Source organism: Oryx dammah, unplaced genomic scaffold, assembly GCF_014754425.2.
Source record: "Oryx dammah isolate SB20612 unplaced genomic scaffold, SCBI_Odam_1.1 HiC_scaffold_29, whole genome shotgun sequence".
NCBI classification, from domain to species: domain Eukaryota; kingdom Metazoa; phylum Chordata; class Mammalia; order Artiodactyla; family Bovidae; genus Oryx; species Oryx dammah.
This window is the reverse complement of record NW_024070213.1, coordinates 12,771,407-12,794,682: the sequence shown is the minus strand read 5'-3', so window position 1 is coordinate 12,794,682 and position 23,276 is coordinate 12,771,407. Positions and strand designations below refer to the sequence as shown.

At 55.8% G+C, this 23,276-nt stretch overlaps 2 protein-coding genes across 7 annotated transcripts in view; both read right to left on the bottom strand.

The window, feature by feature from the left end:
* Positions 1-18,582, bottom strand: SLC6A12 (solute carrier family 6 member 12). Of its 4 annotated transcripts, none has more exons than XM_040233713.1 (17): positions 17,890-18,582; positions 17,497-17,622; positions 15,121-15,204; positions 12,456-12,726; positions 9,718-9,852; positions 9,017-9,157; positions 8,433-8,520; positions 7,264-7,396; positions 6,730-6,864; positions 5,974-6,077; positions 5,595-5,689; positions 5,188-5,300; positions 4,593-4,730; positions 3,797-3,899; positions 2,888-2,988; positions 2,263-2,433; positions 1-910 (listed from the first exon to the last, which is right to left on the bottom strand). In XM_040233713.1, exons 4-17 carry the CDS (start codon positions 12,676-12,678, stop codon positions 767-769), a joined length of 1,824 nt encoding a protein of 607 aa, XP_040089647.1. In that variant the 5' UTR covers positions 12,679-12,726; positions 15,121-15,204; positions 17,497-17,622; positions 17,890-18,582; the 3' UTR covers positions 1-766. The 4 variants fall into 4 exon arrangements, with proteins under 4 accessions (XP_040089647.1, XP_040089643.1, XP_040089645.1 ...); XM_040233709.1 differs by having other exon boundaries at positions 5,595-5,719; positions 17,890-18,581; XM_040233711.1 differs by lacking the exons at positions 17,497-17,622; positions 17,890-18,582 and adding an exon at positions 17,041-17,473 and having other exon boundaries at positions 5,595-5,719.
* Positions 18,583-22,562: 3,980 nt separating this feature from the next.
* The window catches only part of SLC6A13 (solute carrier family 6 member 13), a 38,805-nt gene continuing 38,091 nt past the window's right edge, over positions 22,563-23,276 (bottom strand). For all 3 annotated transcript variants that reach the window (XR_005719757.1, XM_040233714.1, XM_040233715.1), the window contains exon 15: positions 22,563-23,014. Coding sequence is in view for 2 of the 3 variants with exons in the window: in XM_040233714.1 (XP_040089648.1) it covers positions 22,892-23,014 (123 nt within the window). In the remaining variant the exon portion in view is untranslated. The remainder of the gene's footprint in view (positions 23,015-23,276) is intronic.

The following is a 23,276-nucleotide window of genomic DNA, read 5'->3' as shown; positions in this document are numbered from 1 at the left end:
AAAGGTTGGCACGTGCAGCAAGCGCTCCATGGGGCTTGTTAACAAGGCAGGAGAGGGAGGTGAGGGGCGACACTGGCCTGAGCGCAGGAGGCTTTAGTCGTGTCTCTGGCCCTGAGCAGCTGTGTGAACTGCAAAAGTCACTTTGTCTCTCAGGTCCTCAGTTTCCTTGTCCACGATGTCAGGGTTGGGACAAAGGCAGGATGGCAAACAGAGGTGCCAGGAGCTCTGTCTTCAGAAGGTCATGAGCTCGGGAATGTGCCACCCCGAGCCCCTGCCGCCCCAGCGCTCTGTGCGTTGAGGACAACACTGAAAGGCGGGCTGGAACTGGGGACGCCTTGAGAGCCTGTCTCCGGGAAAATGCCAGACAACAGTGGCTGTGTCTTTCTCTGGTTCCTCCTCGTGGACTCCAGGATGCTGAGCCAGGTGAGGGGTCCCCTCCAGCAGAACATCGGGATCCAGCGTGGGTGTCAGTGGTCACGTCTGACATGGCACTACCCTCTCCAAGCCCAGAGATGGTAAGAAGAAGCCCCCCACAGAGGGCGCTCCCCCCCGCCCCGTGTACACTGCAGTTGTCATAATCAGACAGCAGGCTTCAGGAAGACCGCCTCCTGCTCAGATAAGATGCTGAGTTCCAACAGTCACGGCATACTCCAGCCCCAGGAGGGGCTGCCCACGGACAGCACAGTTTCTCGGCAAGGCTGCGGGAAGGAGCAGAGGTGAAGCTGTCCGCTGGGGACACAAGAGCCACCTGGCTTCCGGGCACACACTACAAGTGCGTCTCCTTCTCCCCAGCCATGAGGCCCTCCTTAAGTGGGGCAGGCCCGCAGTCCCGGCTGCTGCCACCATCCAAACACAGGTGTCTCTTGGGCTGTGGCAGGCTGGGGTCAGGGGTGACGAGCTGCCGCAGGCGCTGTGGGGAGAAGAGGGCATCAGTTGTGCTGTTGGCGAGAGAGGCAAAGACAATATGTCCTCCTGTCTGTGACCCCAGGGCCCAGCTCGGAGCCCGCCAGTGGGGAAGCTCAGTGCGGTGCAACTGAATGAATGAGCACAGATCTCGAGAAGAGAGAGGAGGCAGTGGCATGGGGACAGCGTGGGAGCCGCCTGGCTCCAGTCCTGACATCTGTGCAACCATAGGCAACCCACTGAACCATCCACACCTCAGCACAGCGCCTGGAACAGGATCAGTGTTCAGTGTCTATTTTGTTCTTATTATAGCTATTCTTATTGCTACTGCTATCAAATACTTGGTGTCTATCGTTTTTCTTCCTAGTAGTATTACTACTATTACTATTGTTATTGATGCCATCTCCTTGCCTTGAATGCAGATGTGATGACTGGAATCATGACCACCTTCTTGTGACCATGAGGTGATAAGTATGATGATGAAAGGACACCATGAGCAGGATGAAAGTGCAGGAATAGAGGAAGCGTTTGGTCCCTAATGGCTTCTTTAGGCAGCTGAAACAAAGGCCAGAAGCCCTAACTCTGATCTTCTTCATGTGTAGGAAGACACTAAGCCTGTTTGTTTATTGCAGTTGGGTTTTCTGTGACTTGTAGGTGAGACAGATTCCCACATATGTAATGTCTTTGTGGGACACTGGCTCTATGTCTTCCAGGAAGGCATGTCCTACCCCCTAAGCAGGGAGCCTTTTGCAAAGGGTTCGCACAGAGATAAGAGAAGGAGAAAAGCTGGGAAACTGTGTGGATGAACCGTGGCTGCTGGTCACCAATTTCCAGGAGCAGGAATCTGTGCTCTGTGACCCCCTGTGTCTGGCACCTTTGAGGTCTTGTTTATAACTTAAGTTTCCTAGTGGTGCTAGTGGTAAAGAACCCGCCTGCTAATGCAGATAGATGTAAGAGACGCAGGTTCGATACCTAGGAAGACCCCCTGGAGGAGGAAATGGCAACCCACTCCAGTATTCTTGCCCAGAGAATCCCCATGGACAGAGGAGCTTTGTGGGCTACAGTTCATAGGGTCACAAAGAGTCAGACACAACTGAAGCGACTTAACATGCGCACACACACCCCTTAACCCTTTGACAGGTGCTCTTGGTCAGCCTGCTCAGATGACCTGGAAGTCAGATTCTGAAGGTCTAGGACACTAGGACTCTTGACCATTTCTGAAAATGAAGCCACGGGTCTTCAAAGACCCTTCTCCTTAAGATTCTCTTAGACAGAAGGGCTGCCTGGCCTCAGAGCTGCCCCAGCCATGATACCCTGCCCATCATCCAACCTCCTCAGTGCCACTTTCCCAGCCCCTACCTTCTTGAAGGAACCTCGGGTCTTCAAGAGGGTGACGATGATGAAGAGAGGGACACAGCCCATGGAGGAACCAGCCAGGAACCAGCCGATGAAGTATCCCCAAGCCGGGTACACATAGACATTGTTGTATTTGAGAGGTGTGTACTTGCTCAAGGAGAAGAAAAAAGTGGCCTAGAGAGACAGGGGGAGGGCAGATGCAGATGCAGGAGGGGCCGCGAACCCTCCCCTCGGGGACGGAGCACAGTGAGCTGCACTGGTGCTTCTGGAGGTGGAGCGCAGAAGCCATGGCAGACCGTGGGCCAAGGCGTCAGGCACATCGAGAAGGAAGGGAGGGGAGACGGAGATGCTCCAAGCAGACAGGCAGAAGCAGACCAGCAGCTGGAACATCAGGCAGACCGACAGCCCGACGGGGTTGCCAAAGGAAGGGATGCAGCAGGAACCAGGCCGGATGGTAGTGCTCGTGAAACCGAGAGACAGTGAGAAAAGAGGCGCAGGGGAACCAGCACACAAGAGAGGGCACGGACCTGCCCCCCAAGGAGCCCCAGAACTCAGCCCCCTGCCCCTCATCTCCCGGGATCGACTGGAGAGGCAGGAGGGGATACAGGGGGCACTGATGGGCACATACCAGGCAGAGGCCAGGGGTCAGGAAGAGCCAGGAGATCTTCACCAGGGGCCACGGCCGGTAGCCAATCATGTCTTCCACGTTGTCATAGAAACGGTCAGCCCCTGCCCAGGTGGGTGTCGGGAGAGTGTGAGGATGGGGGCGGGGTGGGGGGCAGCGGATGGGTTTGGGGAAGGACTCAGCTGCTCTGTCCTCCCCACCCCCCGCCGTGTGGGGGAAACTGGATCAGCACACAGGAGTGACACTCGGGGAGGGGAGGCTGCCCCCAACAGGGAGCCCCCTCACCCCCCAGGGTGTCTCTGGCCTCCCGTCTAGGGATGAGGACCCACGTCCTAACACACGGGAGGGTGTGAGCCAGAGTGGGCTCAGTGGCCACACAGATGCTTATGGCATCACAGAGACAGATTCAATTTCAAGTAAAAGCAGCAGAACAGCAAAGGGCCCACTGAGCCACGCAGGGCACTGGGCAGGGGCGGTGTATGCATCCCAGACTCCAGGTACTCATAATTATTCTCACTATTCAAGGAACCCAGGGTTGTCCCAAGCCCAGCTCCACCTGCCATAATGAGAAATGCCTGGGTTCCCAGTGATGGATAAACCTCAAGTAAAAAGAACCAGGGCAGAGACTTCCCTGAAGGGCCAGTGACTAAGACTCTTGTGCTCCCAGGGCAGGGCGCCTGGGTATTGATCCCTGGTCAGGGAGCTAGATCCCACATGCCGCAACTAAGAGTTCTCATGCTGCAACTAAGACCCAGAGCAGCCAAATAAATAAATACAAAATAAATTTAAAAAAAAATTAAGAACCAGGACAGCAGCTCAAAGAGCCACAAAGACCAGAAGGCCAGCTTGCTGGTCCTTACCTGGGGCAGATCCAGCCCTTCCAGGGACCCCAAGGCTCCCCCCACTACTTACCATACACCCAGCTGACGCAGATCACCTCAAACACAGAAAGGAAGAGCAGGCACGTGCCGCTGCAGGCGTAGTAATCAAACAGCTGAAAGAGGTACATCCCGCCCTGCAGGCAGGGCATGGAGCTGAGGCTTTAACCTTCCCCTGGCGTGGTGGTGGTGGCAGGGGACACACCCTGCCCGCCTCCAGATAAGACAGATGCCCACCTTGTGGGGTGCCACCCTGCTTGGCCCAAGGAAGCCCTCCCTTGCAGCTAGAGTTTGCCCTGCCTGTCCCTGCCTCCCAGGCCTCATCTGACCTCAGCGAGGACCCCGGGGACTGTGGTGTAGATCAACGGTGTTGTCTGCCCAGAATCCCACCTTCCGCAAGGTGCTGTGTTGTGGCCATCTCACTGTGAGTTTGCGTGCCCCACTCCCCTGTTTCAGGCCTGAAGAGGAGCCATGGCTGACTCTCAGGAAAAGGGCCCTGTGTCCCCAGGGTTGGCCGGTGGCACAAGGGAAGCCTGAAGCTGCCCCAGCCATCTGTTACATCCCAGGAGGAAAATCTGCCCAAGAATGACATCACCAGAGGAAAGAGGGGGACCATCTCTGATGATGTCATTGGGGCTGCTGGATCCAACCGTGCCTGAAGCTGAACCTCTAGACTTATCCGTTCCCTGAATCAGAAAGTTCATTTTCCTGCTTAAGCCAGCTTGTGTTTGGTTTCTGTCACCTGAAACCAAAGGAGAGGAAACCAACCCAAGAAGGCTCGACCGTGTGGTCCCCCCAGCCTTGCGGGGAGGCTCCGCCCCGGCACTCACCTCAGTGACCAGGAAGAGCCCGATCAGGCAGCACGTGACTGCAATGGCGAGGATCAGGAGCTCCCGCCGCCCGCTTCTCCGGAGCTGCCTGGGGAACATGTCCATGGAGGCCGTCACCAGGCACTCCATACAGACAAACTGTGGGCCGGAGGGGGCTGGTGAGAGGGGTCACTGCCCACGCCCGCTCCCTGCCCCCCACCCCCACGCTGACCCGCAGAGTCAGGGGCACAGGAGTCAGAGCTGGGGTGAGGCCAGCCCACGTCTCCACCATAGAGGGTCCCAGCTGGGAGGTAGAGGGGGAGGCCGGGTGGCCTGAGGGCACAGGAGGGATGTTTGGGAGGGCATGTCCATGTCTGCGAAGGGTCAGGCCTGGGGATGGGGGGAGCAAGGGGGGACAAAGGAGGCGGCCCCTCACAGAAGAGGGTCCCTAGGCCAGGGGTACCCTCCTCCCGCCAACCTCAAGGACAGGTCCTGGACGTGGGATGGAGGGGGAGCGACCTTGGGCTGGGGGCAGGGAGCTGGGGAAAGTCCTGGCAGGGAGCACAGAAGCTGGGAAGCGGGCTGCAGGGCGGGGCGGGGAGGAGGTGGGGCAAACCTGGCTGTCCAGCCCGAGGAAGATAAGCATGATGAAGAAGAGGCAGGACCACAGCTGGGACAGGGGCATCATGGTCACGGCCTTGGGGAAGGCGATGAAGGCCAGGCCGGGGCCTGCCGGGTACACACAGCATCAGGGGGGCCCGCCCTCATGCGCGTGTGCACGTGTGTGTCTGCCTGCGTGTGCTGGCTGAGCCCGTCCGCTACTCTAGGGAGCACACTTTCCACCCGTCGGCTCGCCTCTCCCTCCGCCCTCCACTGGTTTTGGGGTCCTGCTCTGTGCCAAGCACTGCCCCCCCAATGCTGAAAGTTTCCTAGTATCTGGTTTCTGGGACTCCCACCCCGACCCCACCCTCTGTCCCCTGCCTATCCTTCCCTCCAGGTCCCAGACAGCCAGGCAGCACCCACCTGACTCAGCCACTTCAGAGATGGGCACCCCCTGCTCCCGGGACATGAAGCCTAGGATGGAGAAGACCACAAACCCGGCCACGAAGCTGGTGCCGCTGTTGAGGAAGCAGAGCGCGATGCTGTCCCTGCGGGAAACGGGAAGGAAGAGGGAGAAAGAAGTCTAGCGTGCGAGGAGATCCAGAGACAGTGAGCGGTGAAGGGCAGGGAGAAAAGGAGGTGGGGGACGGAGACCGAAGCCAGGTATCGGGAGAAGAGCCCAGTCTGGAAAGCGGACCACCGGGTCAGATTTGTGCAGCTTGGGCCCCCACACTCACCCCTCCGTCTCTGATCACAAAGGAGGGAGGCCCCCCTCCCACCCCCAGGCCCCGCCCCCGCTCACCTGTAGCAGTTGTTGTGGTACTTATTGTAGCTGCCCAGGGCCGTCAGGCACCCCTGGCAGATGGCGAAGGAGAAGAAGATCTGCGTGCCCGCGTCCATCCACACCTAAGGGAGACAGACCCCAAGGAAGTAGTGAAAAGATAGGGGGAGCCTGCAGGGAGCCTGGCGTGCATGACCACACAGCCCCCCATGAAGAGCAGCCCCTCCGCCTCCCCTCAGAGCATCCCACGTCCACCAGCGCGTCCTCCTCCTCCTCTCCTGGGTGTGCGGCGGATCTCACGTGTGTGCGTGCTGTCTAGCTCCAGGGCAGCTAGTGTGGACCATGGACTTCTGGAACCATGGTCCATCCTGGCTGAACGAGGGAGCGGAGGGATGGTGGACGGAGGAAGCATTGTGCAAGTGGTGAGATGACATTTACAAATGGATTTAATAACACGGAAGATGCTTTCACTATCGTTTAACTGAAAATATATTTACCTCCACATCACAACTATGTGAACACACACACACACCCCCAGCCAGAAAAAAAGGTTGCAAGAAAATGGACTAAAATGCTAACAGAGGTTATAACTGAGTGGTGGGATTAAAAGAGGTGTTTAGTCCCTCTTTTTGTAGTTTTCTTCTATATTATCTCTCTTTCCTGAGTGGGCATATTTTGCCTCTACACCAAGGGGAAAGCAACCCGAGGTTTTTAGAAGTCCGGATCTGGTTTGGGGCGGGAGACGCCTAGGTTAAGGGTCCCCAGTGAGGTTCCTACCTGGGGGTCCTTGAGCCGAAGCAAATCTGGTTTCAGGTAGTAGATGATGCCCTCGTAGGCTCCGGGCAGGGTGACACCTCGAACCAACAGGATGACCAGCATCAGGTAGGGAAATGTGGCTGTGAAGTAGACAACCTGCAGGGGGGAAGCCACATCACCCCTCTCCAGCACGAGCCTCCTGCGGAGGGGTGAGCGCAGGAAGCTTGCCACCCCTCCCTCACACGTTCCAGGGGGTCTGGGGCTCCCCAGCACAGGGTGAGACACACATCAGCAGGCCAAATTGGGGTGGGCTTATTTCACCCTGCAGGTTGCTTGCTTATGTATACATGCCTTTGACAGTCATATCAAAAAAGACAGACTTTCCCAGTGTTGAGCTAAACCCCTTTCCCAGGATGTCCCTGTACTTAGCATGCCCTTCCCTTCACTACTTTCTCTTTCAGGTCTCCAGGGGGATGCCATGGTGGTGGTAGTGGGGGGCAGTCCCTGCAGACTCTGGGAGCCACAAAGAGTGTGCCCAGAGCCCAAGCCCCTCACCTTGCCCGTGATCTTGACGCCCTTCCAGATGCAGAAGTAGCAGATGATCCAGGCGAGCAGGAGACACAGGGCCAGCTCCCAGCGCACGCCGCCCAGGTGCTGGATGCCGGGGCTGATGCTGAGAACACGTCGCCTGCAGACGGGGGGCGGGGGTACACCGCCAGGTGAGGCCGAGGGGACAGCAGGCCGCCTCCTCCATCATCATCAGCTGTCCTGATCCTCAGAGCTGACCCCACGGATCTCAGCGTCCAGGCCACCCTGCCCCTTGCCCCTCCCCTGCCCCATGGACAGCACGTTCCCATCTGTGGTCTGTAAGCCCTTGGCCATCAGGAGACCAACTCACGTAATGCCACAGGTATGTCTGTCTAACTCATCCGGCTTTCTCTGTTGCTCAGAGAGAGACAGAGACAGTGAGAGCGGCACGTGCCTGAGGGGCCCGTGGTGGGGCACAGCTGATGAGCAGGTGGGTGAGCAGCTGCCTGGGGAGCAGAGGGACTGGTGTGCATTGGGATTGGCAGGTGACGGGTGATAGGAATGTGTGAGCCAAGAGCTGGAGGGCATGAGGGTGAGTCAGGGCTGGGCGGGTGCCCTTGGGAGAGTGTTGGCAGCTACGTGTGTGCCGAGGTGAGTGTGTGTGTCGGGGGGTAGGGTAGACTCTGTAAGTGCAAAGATGGACACGTGAGGATGTGGGAGAGGGTGTAAGTGCTCAAGTGGAGGCTGCAGGTGCAAGTGTGGATGAGGGTAGAAATTTGCCAATTTGTAAATACTCCCACTTCGGCCAAGTTCAAGCTACCGCCAGGACGTCAGGGAACCCAAAGCTGGAAACGTGCATAGAGCTGGTCTCCTGAGCTGTGAGGTGCAGGTGGATGAGTGGGTGCGGGTGGGGGAGGGTGAGCAGACTTGGGTGGGATGGGAGTCACATGGACACTCACATGGAGTCACTCACACAGTCACATGGGAGGCACTCACACCCGTGTGAGTCTAGGAGGACACGAGGGTGAGGGGTGAGCGTGAGGGCGTGGGTGGTAGGTAGGCGAGGGTCCCTCATCTCTTGGTGATGGGAGGTGAGTGCTGGAAAGGTGTACACCTGCACCCCACATCCCAGGCCCTGGACACCCAAATTCCCTCCCCTGGCCCCCCCCGGAGGCACATCCAGGCCTGCTACCTACTCCCAGAATTCCACGACGGGGGATGTGACATTCTCGGACGGGCCCGTTGTGCTGGCTGTGGAGTGGTTCAGGAAGTCCATGCAGTGCTCTGTGGGGATCGAGCGGGCATCCGCAGTGGGCCAAGCGGGCAGAGACGCCCTCACATCCTGTCCCCCACCCTCTGGCCTGCTTGCCCCATCATTCCCAGCCCTCGGGAGCCCCCGCTTTCCAGCGTCAGGAGTTCCCCCTCGGGAAGCCCAGGGAACCAGCCCGCTCTCCCAACCCCACCATGTGCGCTGGTCCCACCGAATCTAACTGCTCCTCTGGACCCCCTGGTCTGCCTCTGCCCCGCTGGTCTCCGGGGTCTGGCGCACGGTAGGCCCAGAGTAAACACTGGCTCAATGGGTAGACAGTGGGAGCAGTTAGCGCCTAGCAGCCAGTTATCACCCACAGTCCCACAGGGCTTGGGCTCTCAGGGCAGTTGGTTGAGTGACCTACAGGGGGCTGGCCTGCAGAGTGGCCCCAGAAGCCCCCACAGCTCAGCTTGGGGAGGGTTTAGCTGGGTGCCTGGTCACTGTTGGCCCCTCGCCCAACCTGACAGGTACCTGTGTTCCAGGAGTGGGCGCAGGTGGTCCAGGGAAGCTCGGAGGTGAAGGAGCTGAACAGGTAGAAGAGGGCCCAGGCCAGGATGATGATATAGTAGACGTTCAGATAGGCCTCGATGACTACAGATGCCAGCCCAATGCCTTGGGGACAGGGCGGGGGGTGGGGGTGGGGAACAGGAAGGTCTGAGAGATCAGAGTTCGCCCGGAACCCACAGGAGCTGTCAGTGGCGCTAGAAGGACACAGGGCCACGGAGACACTGCCAGGCTTACTCCAGGCCTGAGAACCCTTTACTCCTTATTTTTCTAAATAAGAAGAGCAGGTGACACCACAGCATAACACGGTTAGGCCTTTTCCCATCACCGCGGTCACCGTGCTTACGCCATTGGATGCACAAGGGGGTCCCAGCCATTTGCTTGGGAGCACATTTTTCCGTGAAGCTGTGAAGACTCAGCTCCAGGGTTCCTCACTTGCAAGCACCCCTCCTAAGACTGCACCTAGTTTCATGCCTGCATGCAATTTTATATTGTCCTTCCCTGAAGACCGCTTCCCCCCAGGTTTTATAAGCTTTATAATCCGGTCCTACAAAGCCGGATTATACTTCCTGCTGCCCCTGCAACCCTGAGCACAGGGTGGATGAGGGAAGGGGCGGTGGGGATGGGGCTCCTGGGGGCCTGCAGGGTGGCGGGGGGAGGACACTCACCCTGGAGGAGGGGGCAGATCTTCCGCCAGGCTGTGACGCTGCCCTGGCTGGTGTACTGGCCCAGCGCCACCTCCAGGAAGAACACCGGGATGCCGCAGGAGAAGAAGAAGATGAAGTAGGGGATGAAGAATGCTCCTGCGGAGAAAGGAGAGGCAGGCTGAGCCTGCAGCCACCCCTCAATGTCCCTCCCACCCCCACCCCCCCAGCCCCCAGAGGCCCAGGGCAGCTTCCTGCTGTTCTGGGCAGGGCGGGTGGAAAGTTTCTGATCTGCACCCCACCCAGGATAGGAAAGACCTTCAAAGGGAAATGAATGAAAAGGTAGGTGGAGATCCTAATAGACATACTATTTACTTTCTCAGTGTGCTTCACAAATTTGATTCAGTTTATTATTTTTGGAACCAAAAACATGTGTTCTGTATAATTTGATATGCTTATTAAATTATCAAGTAGGTTACTTTTTAGAGGAAAACTAACAAAAATATCTTGGAAAAATTATTTTCCTTCTCATTCAGAGGGTTTTTTTCCCCTCATATTCAGAGGGTTTTCCCTTCTCTCAGGCTCTGGTCTAAAGTGGGCTCCTCTGATGAGGCCACTCTTCTGCTGGGGGGCTATTCTCAGGATGTGGTTTCAGCGTTGGAGGTGCTGACCCGCAGGCAATGGTGGGAGGCCAGGCCTAAAGACACCCTGGAAATGACAGCCCAGGGTGTCCACCTCCATCATCTCAGAAGTGTGTGCCTGGGTGAACACACTGCATAGTAAGGCATGGTCATTGCAGAGTTCATTGCACAGTAATAACACTTGGCACTTGGGCTTCTGTCTGTAAAGCCTGCTTCTAAATGCTTTACCAACATCAAAACCCTCACAAAGCAACCTCCCAGGTACTGATGTTATCCCCATTTTACAGATGAGGAAAGTGAAGCACAAACTCAGGTGGTCTGACCCTGAGCCTGGGCTTGTAACCACAGTGTTACAATGCTTCTCAAGCATGTTACTGTGTAGAAAAAATAGAAAGTATAATGCGAAGGAAAGAGAAAAGCACTGTATCAGTGAAAAGTGAAAGTGAAAGTGAAAGTCTCTAAGTCTCTCAGTCTTGTCCGACTCTTTGCGACCCATGGACTATACAGTCCATGGAATTCTTCAGGCCAGAATACTGGAGTGGGTAGCCTTTCCCTTCTCCAAGGGATCTTCCCAAGCCAGGGATCAAACCCAGGTCTCCTGCATGGCAGGCAGATTCTTTAACAGCTGAGCCACAAGGGGAAGCCCTTGTATCAGTATATCCTTCCAATTTTCTTATAAACATATCCACATATGTTTCTTTTTTTTTGCAAAAATAAGAAACTACTATGTATGACTTGATAACCATTTAAAAATGTACAGACTTCCCCAGTTGGTCCAGTGGTTAAAATTCCGTGCTCCCAATGCAGGGGGCCTGGGTTCAATCCCTGGTCAGGGAACTAGATCCCACATGCCACAGCTAAAGATTGGTTTCAGTCAAATAAATAAATATTAAAAAAAGAAAATTAATCATGGATGCTTAAAAAAGAGAGCAGGATACATAGTAAATGTTCAATAAATATTTGTCAACTTAAATATAAATGGTGTTTAGAAGCATTTTCTAAACAATGGCTATTTTTAAACAGGACTGTTCCTTCTTTTTCATCTTTCTGGAATATTTCTCATATTCACATACATCATTTCCACAAAAGAATAACGGTATTTTCAAAAGGCAAAAATGAATCTGGCCACTCACAAACAAACTCATGTAAATGAATTATTCCACTGATGTGAAATAGTCCAAGCCGGTAAAACCGCAGCCACAGGAAGCAGATTTGTGGTTGCTGAGGGCGGGCTGGAGAGGCTTGGGAGTGTGACTTCTGATGGGTACAGGGCTTCTTTTGGGGGTGATGGAAAGATTCTAGAATCAGTTGTGGGGCTGGTTGTACAGTTCTCTGAATATACTAAAACCACACTTAAAAAGGTGACTCTGGCCCCTCCCATTACACCCTTGCTCATTTTTACCGCTGGTGCTAAAACATGTATAATTGCTTCTTTAATTAAAAGAAAATCCTAGACAGGGGTCATGTCTCTTATTTGATCAACATTCCGAAGTGGCTCCTGCCTCACTCAGATCCAAACCTCAGGGTCCAGGCCCATGACCTCTGTCTCCCCCACTCCCCCACCCCATCACTCCCCTCCTCGTCCCTCCTCACACAGGCCAACTGCCCTTCACTTGACCTTGGCCCTTGCTGTCCCCTGAGTTTGGAGGGTTCTTCACCTGAACTCCACCCTTGGCACTCTCTCCTTCACCTCCTTCAGTTCTCAGCTCAAAGACCACCTGCTGGACAGACCCTCTCCTGGTCCCCTCACCTCCCATGTCTCGTCCCTCCCTCCCCTATCCAGTACCTCCCCACCCCGCCCCTCCACCCTGCTCTGCCTCTAGCCCATCCACGCTTCACCACGCGACAGACTGCGGTGGATGTGATTGTCTGTAACCTGCTGCCCTTCGCTGCAACGTAACCCAGAGTGTGTTCTGTTTTGTATCCAGCACAGAGCTTGGCACAGGGTGGCCCACGGTAGGGGGCTGAGTGAGGGACTGAGTCCTTCAATGACTGACATCCCCCTGGAGGGGAGCTTGTTCTGAGGAATCAAGCCCATTTCACGGCAGGGGATGCTGAGCCCAGTGGTAGAACTGGAGCTCCCCAGCTCTCCCCCACCGCACCCACCTCAAGTGAACTCACCTCCCCCATTTTTGTAGCAGAGGTAGGGGAACCTCCAGACGTTGCCCAGCCCAATGATCTCCCCGGCCACAGACAGCACGAACTCCATCTTGTTGTTCCACTGGCCTCGATCCTTCACCTGGTCCTGGGCTTCCTGGTCCGGCCTCGGGACCTCCTCGGGGGCCCAGGGGACCACCGGAAGCCCCTCCTTGGGAACTGCCACTTTTCTGTCGTATGCAGCCATGGATGGGGGCTGCAGATGGGCGTGGGCAGGACGGTGGGAGAGGCCAGCCTGCAGGGACGAGAAGAATGAGTGGGGCAACCCCAGAGGTACTGTCACCCCTGCTCTCTCCATTCTAACCCTTCAGCGTTGCCGGGAGGTTTTCTAATAATGTTGGACCAGATTTTCTTCTCAAATTCTCAGTGACATTTGCACCTCAAGTTACCCTTTGCTCTCATGGCTCCAATAATAAATAGGGAGCAGTTTGCTCTTGTTTAAAATGTACATATGTATTTTTTATGGCTTTTAAAAATTGTATTGGCATAGGGTTGATTTATAAAGTTGTGTTAGTTTCTGCTGTACGCAAAGCGACTCAGTTATACATATACATACACCACTCTTTTTTAGATTCTTTTCCCATATAGCTCATTACAGAGTATCAAAAAGAGTTCCCTGTAATGTACAGAAGGACCTTATGAATGCAAGCATATTTTTTAAAATGGGAACTGCATCTGGATTTTATTTAGTTATTTATTTTATTAATTTTTACTGGAGTATAGTGGTTTTGGGCTTCCCTGGTGGCTTAGCAGTAAAGAATCCACCTGCCAGTGCAGGAGATGTGGGTTCGATCCCTAGGTCAGGTAGATCTCCTGGAGGAGGAAATGGCAACCCACTCCAGTATTCTTGCCTGGGAAATCCTATGAACGGAGGAGCCAGTGGGGTACAGTCCATGGGGTCACGAAAGAGTTGGACACAACTTAACAACTAAACAACAAATACAGTAGTTTCTTTACAATGGGAGCAGTTTGTTCTTAGTTTGCCCATTTTGCAGATGGGAAAATCCAGGCCTCAGCAGGCTAAGTAATTTGCCTGAGACCACACTGGATGGGGATTAAAACCCAGGCTTGGGGACTGTTATCCCAAGTCTCTTTTGATCCTTGCAGCCAGCTGCCATACCCGCTGGCCCATCTGCCTTAGGTCCCTAGTGTCCGGTGAGTGGCGCCATTCCAGCCATAAGGGGTCAGAGGCTGCTGGGGGCGATGGGAAGTCAAAGGCCTGGTGTGGCCAGGTAACAGCATGGTCTTCCCTGGGCCAGCTGCACGCTCATCACTGTGCCAGGACAACCAATCGCCTCCGGGTAAACACGGGGCCAACTCGCTCTGGGCATCTGATTGGGAGGGCAGGGGAAGGTGGGGTCGCCTCATGAGGCCAGATGGGGACAGGGTGGCCTTCAAGGGAGGCCTGGTTCTTCCCCCTCTCTTGGCTGAACCTCCGTCCTGAGAGCTGGCAAGGATCCTGGAGGCGGAGGGGGTCACCAGAGAGATCCTCACTTGGGTGGTCACCTCCAATCTGAGTGGTCTCCTCAAGGGAGACCCAGAGTGAGTGCCCATCACAGGCAGGTCATTGTTCCTCCTGACTCCCTACGGTCCTGAAGGGCGGCCGCTGTCTGCTCTCCTGTCCCTCCCGTGGCCCATTTACCGGCTGCCAGGAGATAAATTGATGCCTGCTCTATCTGGAATCCTTGTTTCCCTCCCCTCCCCACACTCTGCCCAAGGCCACCTCTGATTCTGTTTCCAGGAGCTGCCAGGAAGAGGTGCCTAGGCTGCAGAGGGGGGCACTCACCCACGCGCCCCCTCCCCGCCCCCGCCTCCGAGGGGCGCTGGGGAACCAAAGTGACCGGGAGCTACCAAGGGCTCTGTTCCTCCAAGGCTCCAGAGAAACACAAGGGATTCTTTTTATTAAAAGAAGCGTCTGTTTACTTGTTGGTCCTTTTAACCCAGGCAACAGCCCAAGCCCAAGTCAGCTAGGAGGGCGTGGCAGGGCCATTTGAGGTTATGGAAATTTTTGAAGGTGACTTGGAGGGTGCAGATTGTCCCAGGAGTGGGGAAGCATGTCGGGGGCAGAAATTCAAGTTCTGGGACCTGAGAGGAGGCTTCCCTGGCAAGCTCAGCCCTGGACGAAAGGTGAGGAGAGAGGCGCCTGGTGGAATCAAAGACCTCAGCCTCTGGGGTGGGGGGAGAAGGGAAGGAAAAACAAAGAGGCCAACCCCCAGGGCTTTGAGAACCAAGCCTTAGGTGGGAAGAATGGGGTGGTCTGGCCCCAGGGGACACCAGAACCAATGGTAGATGCTGGTACAGAATTGAGGCTGGGCGCCCTGAAGACTGGCCCCTGAATCCTTATCAAACGAATGAAAGGACTTGAAAACACAGACAGAGAAGCATCAGACAGGAACTCCAAGGTCTGGTCCAGACCTGGCTCAGAATAACGACAGAAACGAACCTTTAGCATTATGCCCAAAATACACACGTGTTTACATGCATTATTAAGTTTCATCTTTATAGAAACCTTTGTGCTAGGAATTACCATTAACTCTGTTTTATGAATGATGAAATGAAGTTCAGAGAAATTCAGGAACAGGCCCTGACACCCCCAGTAACGATTTTTTAATGATTTGAAGAAACTGACCGGTACAGTAAGTGGGGAGCTGTGCCTCCAGTTTGCTCTGTTCTCTTCGGTAAGTCTCACCTCCTCTCTGGGCTTTAAGTCTCCCTGAAAGCAAGAATGACGTCTGCTCAACTGCGGTATTGGGAAGGGGGGATACAAATGAGATCCACAAGAGCCAAGGAGAGATATTGCCTTTGCTTGCCACGCCATAGTGCAGCCGAGCTTGGGGCCCGAACACAGGGTCACCAACTGGGCAGCCGGGAGACAAGGCTCACTGTTCCCAGACCAGAGGCAGTTATTTCAGGGCCAAGCTGGCCCCAGTAGCTGGAGATGGGGAGATACCCCCCTCAACCCTGGGAAAGGAGGAAATGAAGGGAAAACTGGAGGAGAGTACAGGATGCCGGGGAAACCTCAGAGCCCAGAGTGGGTGCAGGCTTTGGGAGAAGAGAATGTGTACAAGCTGACCCTGATGTGAAAAGTTTTGCTCTTTTCTTAAAAAAAAAAAAAAATATTGAGAGGAACGTGATTTATGGGTTAAGGATGAAATACCGAACAGCAGGACGAAAGCAAGAACACACGAAAGGAAAAGCTGGCCCAGAGCCATGGCAAGTCAAGGGGAAACAGGCTGAAACTGCAGCAAGCAGATTTTGAGTTAGACTCAAGGAAGAACTTTCCAGGCAGATGTTAGACATCAAAGCTGTCTGAGCTCTTCCTTTGGAGGGTTACTTTTTAAAAGCCAGAAAGAGACTTCCCTGGTGGTCTAGTGGCTAAGACTCCACACTCCCAGTGCAGGGGTCCCAGGTTCAATCCCTGGTCAGGGAACTAGATTCCACATGTCACAAATAAGACCCAGCACAGCCAAATAAGTAAATATTTTAAAAAAGGTTTTTTTAAAGCTAAAAAGATAGCACCCTGCCCTCCTCACCCACACAATGCCTTTCCACCTCTGGCCCATGTGCAAGGAATACTTAAACAACAGTGTTACCCTCAGTCTCAATGACTTGCAGAGAACTCCCCCTTCCAAGGGCTCACCCCAGCTCTGTCACCTCGCCAGCTCCTTGCATCACCTGCCCAGGCTGCCGCCAGCTCTGCTCAGCTGAGGCAGGGAGTGAGGGTGCGACCTGGACCTCTCCATTCTTCAGTGCCTCCAGAGGCAAGATACCCACACCCACGGCCGGCTCAGCCCTATCCAGGAAGGAACTCTTCAAGAGGCTGATAAGCCCCACAGTCACCATTTTTAGGGGCTGGGCAGGTAGGTGGAGGCCTGCCCAGTGTCCAGGCGAGGAGCAGACACAGGTGAAAACGCTGCTGCCCAACAGGCCTGGCGATGGGGAAGCGGCCCAGGCCCTGGACGCTCAGCCATGGCTTCAGCCCACACCCACATACCAGCTCCTGTTCTGCACACACACTGGGGCCGCTCCCGTCACGTCCCCTTGCGCTCACATACCTGTGTGCACAACACCACGACCTGACCCCCACCCCCGTCCAGTCCTTCACACCCCGTGGACTGTCTGGCTCAGCCCTCGTGGTTCCCCGGTGCACAAGCCCACAGCCTCCTCCTCCTCTGGGGAGCCTGCCTGGCGGGGAGTCTGATCAGGTCGTGGCCCTTCACCTGCCAGCCTTCCTCCCCACCTGTGGGCACCACCTGCCTGCCTCCTCTTCCTTCTCGAGCTGGTGATCACCTCTCTCTCACCCGCTCCCTGGAGCCACCCCCCAATCCAAGGACTTTCCTCCTGCTAGGCAGGCTTGTCCCTGAGCGGCTCAGATGCTGCTGATGGTGCGGGGAGCTGGGGGGTTGCTGTGTCCTAAGAGTCCCCAGCACCAGATTTCCCCTCCAGCCTCGCTCATAGCCAGACACATGCTTCCACCCAGTCCTCCTCCCAGGGGTCCATGAGCCCTCTGTGGCAGCTCTCAGTCCTCCCCATCCCGCATCCCACTCACCTCATCCCTTTGTCCAGTTCCTGGGCTCCCGTGTCCCCAGCAGAGTTTCCGGGAAGACACTAAGAGACCCAGCCTGAAAAGGAACTTGTCCCGCTCCTTCTCCTGTTCCTCCCAGCTCAGAATCCCATCCAACGTGGTCCTGGGACCGCCCCCACACACACATACAGGACAGAAAGTGACTGTGTGAGTGTCTGTGTGTGCTCACGTGCATGTGAGCCAGTATGTTGGGAAAAGAAGGGGCAGAGAAATGCCGCAAGCAGAAAGAGGGACAGAGGCCAAGAGTCTGTGAACCAGGATTACAACACCTAACCTCAGGAAGTCTCCTCCGTCCCCGGCCCCCTCCCCCACCGCCCTCCCTCCCAGCTGGGCTGCTGGCTGAGGCACTGTCTCAGGACGACCCCCCAGAGACCCACCTCTCTCCCCTGCTTTGCCCTGTCCCTTCCCCTCCCCTCTCACCTCGCCCCTCTGGTGTGGCTTCTGCTCCTCTGGAGGGAAGCGGACGGGATGGACAGGGCTGGACACAGCCCTCTCTCACTGGGCGGTAGGGTGGGTGCTACCAACCCCCAGGCTGCAGGCTGAGATCTGGGGAGGGCAGGGCAGGGAGGAGGTGAATCACCGCTGGACTTTTCCACCAGTACCTGCCCTCTGCGGTTTCGCGGCCAGGCTCTGGACCTTCCCAGCCACAGCCCCTTTCCTTGGGATTTTCCTAGACACAGTGCCCAGAGCATGCCTCGGGAAGCAGCATCCGCAAAGGACATAGGTTTGCAGGCAGACAGCCCTGGGTCTGCCCCCTTCTCTGTCACCTCCCGGTCATGTCAGCTGGGCAGGCATCTGAGCCTCTTTTCTCACCTGATAGCACCCACCTGCAGAGCTGCCGAGAGGGCTAAAGGGTGTTACTGGTGTCTCGGGCCACTTGCTGGTGTTTGCTAAGGGTCTTCCGGAAGCAGGGGCTGGGGTGCAGGAGTCCCGGGCGGCAACACGATGCTCCCGTGACCTCTGGGCAGTAAGCACACAGCCAGGACTTGTCTGACCGCCTGGCAGCCACCCGCAGTGAACTGGTGTCTGAGTTAGCGTCTGTGTCCCCTCTGTGTGCCTGGGGAGCTGCTCTAGAACAGGGTCCTCATTGATGTTTCTGCGATGTCCTCACGGCAGTGGCACAGGGCTGCCCATGATTTTTCACTCCGTACAGCCAGGATCTCCTTCCGGACAATGAAGACGTCTCTCTGGCCCCAGGTGGTTTGGGGGGAGGAGAAGTTGTGAGGAGAAGGGAAATTTCCCTCAGCCTGGACTTCCCCTTCATGTTCTAGAACTTCCCCGCAGGGCCGGGGTGTGAAGCTCGAGTCTCAGTCTGTAGTTTTCCATCAGCACCCCACTCAGCGTCTCTCGGGCCCCTTTCGGCACTTCCCCCAGGCTCCCCGGACAGAATCCTCCCTCCATGTCCCCTGCCCCCAGCAGGGATGGAGTGACTGTGCTGCTTGCCCCATGCCTGGCTGCTGTTCCCCGTCCCCACAGTGTGTCAGGCGTACAGCAGAGGGGCCCCCAAAGTCCCTGTGATTGATTACCTGCCTGCAGCTGCTCAGAACCAACGACTCCGCCTCTCCGGGAAGTGGGGAGCACGAGGGAAGAAAGCCAGGCTGGGCAGAGGGTGAACTTCCCAGCTCAGGCATTCATTCAGAAATGTTTCTTGGTGCCAAGTGTGTCCAGCGTCTCTACGAGGACCTGGAGATACACGTGTCACCTCCCCTTCATGTCAAAGAGAAGGGCTGCTAGGTTTCACCTGGCTGCCCTGTGTCTCCCACCCTCCCTGACTCAAGCCCACCGAACCCTTCAGCTTCCAGCCCTCGCTGGGAATTTAGAACAATCTGTAAACTCCCAGAGGCACGAGACTCCCATCTTTGCAAAAGGTGAAGATCCCTAAGCTACCTGGAAAGTCTGCCTAAGGCTGGGCTGTCTCCGTGCTGGGGAGGGTCGGGGGTGAAGGTGGACTAGAGAATCCGGCATCTTACTGCAGTGAAAACCGTTGCATCACCGCAGTCATCTTCTACCCCAAGCCTGCTTTTCGAGGGCCTGAGGTAGAACCTGGTTCCTGAGCACCTAACTCAGGCCAGGTGCTTTACATGACACCCCATTTTGTCCTCACGAGAAACATGAAATCTAGAAATTGTTAGCCCATTTTTCAATGAGAAAGCTAGGACAAAGAGAAGCTAATGGAGGTGTCCCTAGTAAATGAGGGAGCTAGGATTTGAAGCTGGGCTCCAAAAATCTGTGCCTGTTTCTCTGCAGCAATGTTGCCTAGACCAGGAATATCTAGAGGGCAGGGAATCATATCTCATAATTCTGCTTCTCCCTCAAGCATTTGATATAGTGCTGGATCAGAGTAGGCACTCGATTGGATGGATGAATTTGTGGGTAGATGGATGGATGGATGGGTGGATGGACAGATGGCTGGCTGGCTGGGTGAGTGGATAGACGGATGGGTGAGTGGACAGACGGATGGATGGGTGGATGGACGACTGGGTGGGTGGGTGGACGGATGGGTGGATAGGTGGAAGAGAAAAAGGGATGGAGGGAGGGAGGGATGGATGCAACCTGAGGCAAATACTGATTTAGGTTTTTCCTCTCCAGAAAGGTTATTGCTCTCTCAGAACCAGGGGATAGATTAGGGCCTGGAGGACTCAGGTCTTGCTTTTCTTAGACAAAACTGCTGGTGCTAAACAGGACCCTCAGGCCATGGATGTAGGGTTCTTTTAGCTCTGCCTCTCCCTTGCCTCCTAGCAAAAATGCTTAGGTAATAAATGTGTAGCCTTCTTCCTGGGGCCCTTTGCAACCTGATACACAGGGCTGGGGAAGTAGGGGGACAGCAAAGATGTCTCTGAGCTCTTTCTGGGCTTTTCTGTTTCACTGACAACTCAGTGCAGGGGTGGGGGTGGAGTCATGAAAAACAGGATGGATTTGCCTGAAATATGTCCCCAAAGCAGCTTCTCCTACCTTCTCCACTGGACTCTAACAACACAATGAGGTAAATATTATTATTCTCATTTTATAGAGGAGAAAATTAAGGATTGGAGCCATGAACTTGCCCAAGGTCACATCGCTAGTAAGACCCACACCAGGCCTGCCAGCCTGGCAGACTGTGGCGTGTCCAGGTCTGTGCACATTCATCTGTGGAGAGTGAGGGGCTGTGTGTGTGCACACGTGTGGGTCCTAGACCTATTGTATGTGTGAGCACGGTCTGAGGGCCCATGAAGCCTGGGACTCAGTGTCCCCTTGGTAGCTCCCCGATCTCAGGGTGGCCAGCCCTAACTCTCTGGGTACTACTGCCTCTCCTCTCTCCTTCCAGCTTGCCCTGAGGCTCTCTGCCCACCTCACAGAAACCTTGATACAGAGGCGCTGATCTGCCCATTTTACAAATGAGCAAACTGGGTGAATAGAAGCTAAATGATGTGTTCTAAGGTCTTCTTCTCCAACAGGTGGGGTCTCTAGACAAAGGACTCTTCTTCCTCTGGGAACTGCAGGATCTGAATCTCCCAATCAGGGCTCGAGCAGAGGGGACAGAAAGTGGCCCCACCCCAGCCATCCCTTTGAGAGGCTGAAGTCACGTCCAGGTATGGCTATTCCCTTTCCCTGACCTGAGCCCTGACTTTTAGGACAGCTCCCCCCTCCATCCATCCCCCACTAGTCTAATGACCTCAGGGGTGGGCTCACATGCCCATGACCCCATCCAGCCACCGCAAACCTGTGTGTGGGTGAGGTGCCCAGTATCATTTCTGTCTGCAAACAATGAAGACCTGAATTCCACCAAGAAACACAGCAGGTGTGAGGCAGGAGAAGACCAGAACCCACATCTGTGGAACTCGTGCCGGTGAGTTATTTTCCAACTCTATCCACCATCAGCGAAGCTCCCAACTCGGGGTCAGATCACCATGACTGAACTGCCTGCCTCCCTCCCTGGGTCTTCCCAGTCTCCTGTCCTGGGATCCTCGGGGTCCCTCCCACACCCACTTATTCTTTCACAGAGACTGCTTTTCTTTCATAGCGGTTGTCTTCCTTTGTCCTTAAAGAGATGTCCGTTTTTGCTCCTCACGTGTCCTGAGCTCAGCACCCCGTAGTTTGTGTCCCGAAAATGTCCTCAGCTGGGCAAAGACTCCACATGTATATCTGGAGACCCACAAGTTCCTCTAGCAAACTTATTTCTCCCATCTTAGGACTGGGTTGCGCCTGGCACACTGGGGTGTGGGGTGGGGGCGGCAGCCACTGTCTACGAATGAGCTGCCGTCACTGATTTTAATAAACCCTCCCAACTATAACAAAGAATAAAACCTGAGGACTTCAGTGCATTTTCCCACTAGTAGCCTCACTAAAGGGAGAAGGTGATGGCACCCTACTCGAGCACTCTTTTTTTTTTTTTTTTTTTTACTCGAGCACTCTTGCCTGGCAAATCCCATGGACGGAGGAGCCTGGTAGGGTACAGGCCACGGGGTCGCTAAGAGTCCGACACAATCGAGCGACTTCCCTTTCACTTTTCACTTTCATGCATTGGAGAAGGAAATGGCAACCCACTCCAGTGTTCTTGCCTGGAGAATCCCAGGGACGGGGGAGCCTGGTGGGCTGCTATCTATGGGGTCACACAGAGTCAGACACGACTGAAGTGACTTAGCAGCAGCAGCAGCAGCAGGCTCACTAAAAAGCTAAGAAAATCACCCAGGAAACTCTGAGCACTTGGCTGCATCGCTAAGAATCCTTGGAGGCCCCCAGGACAGGCGCCTGCTCCACTTACCTGCCAAGCGCCAGGTTGCAGAGCACACCTGTGGGCGGCTGCAGGGCCAAAGTCAGGCCCGCTGACCCCGAGGTCGCACAGGCTCTGCCTCCCACCTGGCTCCTCTCTGAATGCCTCTGCGCGCTCAGGCCCGGCAGCCGGCGGAGGTCCCCTAGCCGCCCACCTCGAGGCCGCGTCCCGGTTACCAAGTCCGCATCCATCCTCCTGCGAGCGGAGAGGCACGGCTGCCCCAGGAGGCGGCGCCCTCTGCTGGCCGAGCCGGGTAGTGGCCTGCTCCACCGGGGCTTCGCGAACTGTCCGTGTCTAGAACCTGCGCACGATGCCCGGTGCGGTGTGCAATTTGGGCAGGCAGGGCCGGGAAAGGACTCGGCAGGGGGAAATCGGGCGGAAAGAAGCCCAGCCACTCTCATCCTCCTTCTTCTAACGAGAACTCCTTCTTCTCCCTTCCATCTCCTTTCTTATTCCAGAGTGAAGGAGGAGGGAAGGGACCTGGGAGAGGGGACGGATGGGGAGAGGGGACGGATGGGGGTGTGGACAGAGGGGAGACAGCCCCTCTGGCCAAGGGCCTGGGGACAGAGGACCTTGGCTGGGCCCCACCCACCTCTCCCACAGCAGCCCCTCTGCTCCTGGTCCACAAGGAGAGACCCCACTCAATGTGGGAAGGAGAAACAGCGGACAGGGTGGGTGAGGAGGTGGGGAGGGCAGCAAGGGTAGGGGGCAGAAACCAGACGGACCCACTAGCAGGTGGTGGGAAGAATGTGGATTTAATGGAATGAAGGGAAGCCAAACAGAGCTCTCGCCCCTCCCCCAGACTCCCCAGGCCCCTCTCAAAGGGGTTGCCCTTGATCCTGGCCCTTCTCACCCGTCCAGCCACCCCTGGAGCACGGAAGTAGGCACCCAGGTCAGAACTGGGTTCTAAAATGTCCCCTATTATCTTGTCTAGTCTCTGCCGGCCCCGCCCCCACCCCTTCCTGAGCTGGGGCGGGGAGCCTGGAGAAACACAGAGGGCTGCTTCTGTGTGCTCCTTCTGTAATCGTGCCCACAAAGCTCACTGGACCACCCAGGGCCTGGCCTCTAGCGGTGAGGCTCCAGCTCGGTGAGGATGAGAAGTGATGTCCTGGGTGTGGCCGGGGCCGAGGGTCCTTCTCGGTGCCCCTGGGGAAGGTCCTCGGCTGGGCACAGGAGCTGGCGAACTCTCTGTGAGCAGAGTGGGGTCTGTCGTGAGCTGGAGACGGGGGGTGAGGGGGCAGCAGCCCTCCTCCCTGCTGTGTGTGTGCCTCCTCCTACACAGATGCCCTCCCGGTAACCACAGCGGCATCTTGGCGGCCTCCTGTCTCTTTCTGAGACAGCTGAGCACTCCGTCTGTCCCTCCCTGATGCCCACGCGAGGACTGCTGGCCCTCCTGTGTATCACCCTCTCCCTAGGCAGGCTGCCACCTGTCAGTAAGGACGAGCCACCA